General features: G+C 40.6%; 1 protein-coding gene across 1 annotated transcript in view; it reads right to left on the reverse strand.

The window, feature by feature from the left end:
• The window catches only part of LOC101991854 (testis-expressed protein 13C-1), a 20,047-nt gene extending 13,871 nt beyond the window's left edge, over positions 1-6,176 (reverse strand). The window contains exons 1-2 of the mRNA XM_005358451.1: positions 4,530-6,176; positions 4,231-4,409 (exon numbers count right to left, since the gene is read on the reverse strand). Of these exons, the coding sequence (XP_005358508.1) occupies positions 4,231-4,409; positions 4,530-6,176 (1,826 nt within the window). The remainder of the gene's footprint in view (positions 1-4,230; positions 4,410-4,529) is intronic.
• Between the last annotated feature and the right edge of the window lie 1,320 nt (positions 6,177-7,496).

Below are 7,496 nucleotides of genomic sequence, written 5' to 3' on the forward strand. Positions count from 1 at the left end.
AGAGAGAGAGAGAGAGAGAGAGAGAGAGAGAGAGAGAGAGAGAGAGAGAGAACCGTTTCATGAGGCATAGTCCCAGACTGTAAAATGAAAACAGAAAAAGGGAGAAAGCAAGCTATCTACTGTTTTCTGCTTCCTGAGTATAAGTGTGCTATTATGAGTCATTTGTTGGTTGTACCACCATGCCTTTCCAATTGTATGTACTAGAAATGTAGCCTCCTTATGTTGATCTTGTCAACATTTAAATCACAGCAATGAGATAAATGTTAATGGTCAAAATTTAAATGACAGCTTTAAAGTGATGTCACTCCTGCCTAGACTGCAATAGAAGGCATGTATGTGACATGAAACAGTGAAGAAATGAGTAAGGGGGTAGAATGGGGACAAATGTTGCTCATTTTTCTCCACTTTTACACAGCAGAGAATTTTATGTCCTTCATTGTGAAGCTACCAAAGCATTCCCACTTGTGTCTGGCCTCTTCACCCTTACAATCTTGCTCAAAGAAATACTAATATTCCTCTTCATCCCTGTCATCTTTTTAAATGCCTTTATAACAACAGTTCCTTTTTATTTTAATTTTTTATTTTACTTACCAACCTCAGTTTCCCTACCTCCCCTTCTCCTGCTCTCCCACTCTTCTCCCCTTCCCAGCCCCTTCCACTCCTCAGAGGGCATAAGGCCTCTTTGGGGAATCAAGAAAGTCTGGCATACCAAGTTGACACATGACCAAGCCCTTCTCCACTGTATCAAGGCTGAGCAAGGCATCTCACAATAGGGAATGAACTCCAAAAAGCCAGTTCTTGGATCTGGGATAAATTCTGTTCCCACAGTCAGGGACTTCTGCAACAGATCAAGCCATATAATGTCACCCACATTCAGAGGGTCTAGTTCAATCCTATGAAGGCTCCTCAACTGTCAGACCAGAGTACGTGAGCTCCCTCTAGCTTAGATTAGCTGTCTTTGCAGTTTCCCCATCATGATCTTCACCTCCCTTGCTCATGTGATACCTCTTCCTTCTCTTCAACTGAACTCCAGGAGTCAATCCCAGTGCTTGGCTTGGGTAACTGCATCTGCTTCCTTCAATTACTGGATGTAGGCTCTATGGTGACAATTAGGGTACTCACTAATCTGATTATAGTGGAAGGCCAGATCAGACACCCTCTCCAACATTGCTATGAGTCTTAGCTGGGGTTTCAATTTGTTCCTTATGGAAATGATCATTCCACAATCTAATTCTTTTTCATCTTCCTCTTCCACCATTTCTACCCTTTAAACTCCATTTAAACATTTGAAATCATCATTTTAAAGACAATAAAAGTATGGGCATGTGTTTATATTTGAAAATGCAGGGGACATTAAGTAGCGTGGGCAATATATGACAATGTCTATACCGCTGCTTCAAAAATTAGTGATTGTTTCCCATTAGAACACCTCCTTTTCCTCTTTATCATACCTCAGATGCTAAACATATCTTCGAGAAAATTGAAAATTTTAAACTGACAGAATCATTTTCATTGTTTCTCATCTCATACTTATTGGAAGAATGTAAATAAAAATTTCCTTTGTGTGGAGTGAGATCTATGCTACCAGCCTACATTTGGCTTTCTATAATTTTGAACCTGTTGAAGGAATAATTATAGAAGTATAATAGCTTAAAAGAATATTGAAAAAGATAAATTATGAGTCATGATACCTAACTTACCCATTACTCCATGCCAGAAACCTAGGAAAAGGCAAGTCTAAGAGAAGAATGTCTATTTGACATATGCAGGAATGACATCAAGGGTTTCAGGAAGTCCAGTATTATCAGTCACTCCTTTCTTCCTCTTTCTCAGAAACAGCAGTTTCCCACCTCCAAATTACTATGATTTGGACAGTGAGAAATATCAGAGAAAATAGTTGTTGATTGTACTCAAGCACCACAACCCATTTGATTCTTATATTTTCTAAAAGGACTATCTTATAGTGAATAAGATTGAACCTAGGCAAACATGCATGCTATTTACTAGTAATTAGCATCAGAGAACACCTTGACACTAGATCTTAGTAAACATTGAAGGAGGACACTAAAAAGAAATCCCACACTAGCTCAGAACTGAGTAAAATAAAGGGTTATTTATGCAGGGGTAGACTGACAGTGCACAGTCCTCTGCACAAATCTTGCAGCCTGAAGAGAGAAGAGGAATGAACACTTTACATGGCAGTTATAGTATAAGAGACCATCCTCAAGTGGGCTGGTTAACTGAAAGGCTGCTGGGTGAAGGATCTTCTACAGCAAAACTTGATGGAATCCTTCAGGGAACTTAAGGATACCATCGGTTTGGACTTAGCAAGAGATAAACTCCCATTGCTAGCTATATTCTGACTTTTACTTTCCTGGAAGCCTTTATCTTTTGGGAGAAAATAATCTGTTGATGGGATCCAAGAAGAATGGTTCTCCATACACTAGTTCTATTTTTCATTCAATTAACCCCGACCAGAGAGGCGCCATCCATGTAAAGCAGCATGATGTTCCTATGATGCTTTCCATCCACTGTTAACTGGAGAGAGATTTAACATAGGGGCAGTTGTAGAATTAAGGGCAGACTATATATCTAAGTACTTTTTTTCAGGTCAACCCATGCCGGCAGGCAAGTGAGTAGCCAGGAAAATATCTGTGACTGATGTGAGAGGTCCTTCTGTCTTGGTTAATGAATAAAGAAACTGCCTTGGACTGTTGATAGGGCAGAATTTTGGTAGGCAGGGGTAAGACAGATCTGAATGCTGGGAGGAAGAAAGGAATAATCAGAGCGAGATTCCATGAATCTGCCACTAGAGAAAGACATGCTGCCAAGACATAGCCAGTAAGCCACTGTCACATGGCGATACACAGATTAATAGAAATGGGTTAAAAAAAGATGTAAGAGTTAGCCAATAGGAAGATAGAGCTAAAGGGCCAAGCAGTAATTTAATTAATACAGTTTTGTGTGGTTATTTCAAGGCTAAGCTGCAGCCTCCCCCGGCAACATGTGACTGGAGAGAGAAGAAATGGACAGAAGTCCAAAAAGCATTACCTGTATTTTTGTGAGGACACTTTTATGATGTTGTTTCTGATTATATGTCCCACTTGGGGCCAAGAAAAAGAACCGAGGTAAGTCCATTCATTAAAGACTTTTGAATTTTGACCCTAGAAATGACTGCAAATATGGACCTGGGCTTTTTTTTTTATAAGCAAAAAATGCATGCCAGTCTTTTTTTTTCTAAACAGTTCTCTCACCTGTCATCTAAGCAAGCTCACCACAAACAATCATGATGTACTGACCAGAAAATACCATAAAGGTTCATTTCCTAGCAAACACTAAACACTGGCAAGTGTTTCATGAATTGCATGAAACTTATCAAATTTGTTATTAGTACTACATCTCTGCCTCTCTCAACAAGTTCATTCTTTATGATCAAAAAATATTTCATTCCCCATCTCCCATCATAATAACCACCAAAGAATTTCCTCTTTCTCGATTGATCATGCTTCTTGACTTAAGCCAATGTGAGTCTCATTCCATTATAATAAGGTGTTTTATTGTTTGTTTTTTTCTCTTAGGGAACATTCTAAAGGAATATGTTCACCTTCTTGAGCAACAAAAACTTTAGTAGTCCTGAGACAAAATAAACAGGACCTTCCCATTAAATGTAGAATGCAAAAAGAAGCAAGCATAAACACAGCAATTGTTTAAGATGTCTTCGTTTTCAAGGAAAAGAGGTATTACAAATTTAACAGTGTTTTTAATTGTGCTATCATATGGCTGCCTCCAGTCAAATGTATGCTTTTTTAAGAAAAGAAAATTAATAAGAGAAAAGAATAGTTTAAAAAAGCTTCATGAGTTGAGCTGCTTAGGGATGTCATATAATCAGGAACAGCTGTACCAACTCCACCATCTGCAAAATAGTGAAAAATAAAAAAAAAATCACAATTTAAAAGGTGGATGTGACACTTCAAAATAGTTCTTTTTATCTCAAGTAAGTTAATATAATAAAAATATAAACATTGCCATATTTGTATGCATGTGTGCCTTCCCATAATGAGGAAAAGTAGTTAATTTGGAAAATAGGAAAATGGACTTTACATTTTACTCTATACATTTTTACATTTAACTTTTCTGGAAGGTGTAGTTGGATCAGAAGTGGGAGTGAATGTTAAGAAATTGGTTTTCTCTTTGGAGTGTTTCCATTACTTACCTTCCTGAAATCAATACGGTGGTTTTGGGTGAAAATCTTTCCTCTCAAGTTGAGCACACCCTTTTGCACATTTAAAGCAGCCTTTGCACCACGAGCGATTCACAGCTTTACATAATGAGCAGACCCAATTCGCTGGAGTATATGAGAGGGGTTTCTCCTGTTGTTTGGTTTCAAAGGATTTTTCCCCTTGAGCTTGCTTGAATTCAAAGGCCGTTACCCCTTGAGGTTGCGTGGAATCAAAGGCCATTACTCTTTGAGGTTGCATGGATTCAAAGGCCTGTACCCTTTGAGGTTGAATGGATTCAAAGACTCTTACCCCTTGAGGTTGCATGTATTCGAAGGGTTTTACCTCTTGAGGTTGCTTGATATTTTGCTTTGGAGGCAGTTGTTTGGAGGGGCATTTATTCATAGAATAACTTTTACTTTTTCTTAGGGGGCTGGCTTGGAAACTATTTGGCTCTTCTTTCTGGCCCTGGCTCTTGCCAGTCCCCTCATCTTTCTCCAAACTAGGGCTTGCATCAGTAGTCAGGGTTGTCATCTGCTGAAATGTGTTTGTGTTATCTTCTCCCAGGGCAGCTTTGCCCTGGGATGTCTTTGGGTCCTCTTTCTGTTCACTGCTAACACAGCTTCTCAGGTCTGGCCTCTTTAGAAGAATTCCTGGATATTTTTTCAGGGTTGGGCTTGTTTTGTTCACCTGAGTAACTGTTTCCTGAAGAGTTACTGAATCTTCTTTAGTGCTATGGCTGACGCTATCTTTTAGGCCAACCACCTTCTTGGGATTCCCTGGATAGTTCTTCTTGGTGCAGCTAGTTTCATTTTTCTGGGAAGTCATCCCCTGAAGCATTACTTGTTCTTCCTTTATGCTGTGATTACTGTTGACCTCGAGTGCAGTGGTTACCTGGTCCTTCACTGGATTTTTCTTTTCAGTGGCAACCTTCATCTGGGATGTGACATGACTTTCCTTGTGGTTGTTGTTGCTGCTGTCCCCATGGGATGGTGTTCCTTGGGGTTTCTTTGAACCTTCTTCACAGTGGCTTACACTGTTTCCCAGATGACTTACATCCTGGAGGTTTTCAGGATATTCGCTATGCCTATGGAAAGTTTGGCCACAAGCAGAAGCTGTTGCTTCCCGTGACCCCATTGAAACCCACATGCCAGGTGGGTAGATTGCTGCAGGAGCTATCTGAGGTACAACTGTAGCCATGGCTGCTGTTGTTGCTCCTGATTCCATCACTAATGGGCATGGCACAGGTGTTGAATATGGGAATGGCAAGGGAATTCTAGTATTGAGTGGTAGTGGATGCGGCACAGGCATTTGAAGAAATGGTTGCACTGATTGTACCCAAGGACCAGGAAGTCCTGGCAAATAAGACGAGACTGGTGGGACAGGCATCTGGGCCTCCAAACTGGGCATGGTTTGAGCCTCTCTAGATCGCCACTCTTCCTCAAGGGACCACACTGATGCACTACCCTGTTGCGTTTTCGGTTCAGGCACGTAAGGCAAGGCAGACCTCTCTGCTTGGAGCAGCCTTCCACGCAGTATTTCACGCTCATCCATTGCCTCTTGTAACGCAGTCTGTGTAGAAACAAGTTGAGCTGCTGCCTGGTCCCTCTCCTCTCGCAACCTCTGTAGTTCAGAGGCCAGAGTCCAGGAAGCTGTTTCACGCTCTCCCACCTGTTCCTGTAGCCTCCCAACTCTACGTGCCTGCTGCTCACGTTGCCTAGCACCTACTCTCACACTCAATGCCAAAGCACTCCAGGTACAAGCCCTCTTTAGGGAACGTGGCACTTTCGGGTCAACAAGGATGGTATGAAGGTGGTCTTCTATCTCATTCCAAGACCGAGATCGAAAGGTCATATAGAATTCTGGACTCCCTCCATTCATAAGGACTTCATTGTTAATGAATCTGATTACTTCAGTATGGTGGAAGCCACTGTTGTGGTCTCCAAATTCAACTGCCATGACTTTTGCAGTTTAGCCAATTAATACTCTCATGTACCTCCACTATGGTTACTGTCACAGTTGCCATACATGTGGCTTAACTGCTGCCCCCTCCCCTCCAGATTCAGTCCTACTTCAGGCCATGTCGAATCTTTGTTTCCTCATTTACCTCCCTCCTCTCCTTACTTCTCCAGAAAACAGAGAAGCTGATACTCTCACAAAGTCCTCTGTACTCAGCTGTGACTGCCTACTGCCGGGTAGTTAAGGAACATTCCACAGGATGCCTCACAAAGGGTAAACAACTATGTCATGCCACATGGCATGCTGGGAAATGTCATTCATACTTAAACTACCTAAAAGAAGCGCAGGGAAGGCAGATACTGTGAGTACTGTAGTGAACGCAGAAAAGGACGCATGAAAGAAGGTCTTCTAGAAGACCATAAGCTAGTGAATAAAACGAGGTCTTCAGTAACATATCTGTTGCTGATAAGCAAGATAGAATTTCTATACTGGGCAACAGATGAGGAAAGAGCTAGAGGAACTGGGCTATAGGCATAGTTAGGTAACAATTTCAAGTCTTCTTATATCATGACAATGATACAATATGGGCTTTCCCCTTTCTTTTTTTTAATGTGTATTGTTTTTGTTTCGTTAAACCAAAATTGGTATAGGAGAGAAGGTTCAGGGATGCATTGTCAGAGATATGAAACAGAGAACTGGGTTTGCAAAGGTGGCATCAAGACTAGAAAATGTGGGAGTAGTGGGAACCAGATTATTACATAAGAAGAACTGAGAAGAAGTTTGGGGACACTAAAAATCCCAAAAAGGGTTCAAGATTTTTAAAAGGACTGCTGATGAACACCATTTCCCATACTGAATAGGTAAAGAAGAGAAAGCAAGGAGGAGGTAGTCTAGGAAGACTAAAGACAGAAAGCTACAACCAAGGTGCACGTCCATATTCCATGAAAGGGAAGAGGAAATTTCAGAGCTTCTCCTCTCAAAATTAAAATTCTCTTATGCAACATTTGCATCTAAAGTGAAGAACATTGGGTATCTGAAGTTTCTGAAACCTTCTGTGGGCAATTAAAAACTAAGAATAAAAGCTTTTCTATTTTCAAGTGGAAGGATGGAGTCATTCTTTGGTCAACTCTTGTGTAGTTCATATATCAGTCCCTCTCATGAAAAAAAAGAATCTTCTGTTTTCCAATTTAATACTAATTTCTCCATCTGCAATTTTAATACCTGGCTTTCCCACTTCTCAAACTTAAACCATACATTATATCTCTACTGATTATATCTTTTTCACTCTCTTTCATTCTACCAGCCTCTTTCCCAATATCA

This window comes from Microtus ochrogaster, chromosome X (genome assembly GCF_000317375.1).
Source record: "Microtus ochrogaster isolate Prairie Vole_2 chromosome X, MicOch1.0, whole genome shotgun sequence".
In the NCBI taxonomy this organism is placed as follows: Eukaryota; Metazoa; Chordata; class Mammalia; order Rodentia; family Cricetidae; genus Microtus; species Microtus ochrogaster.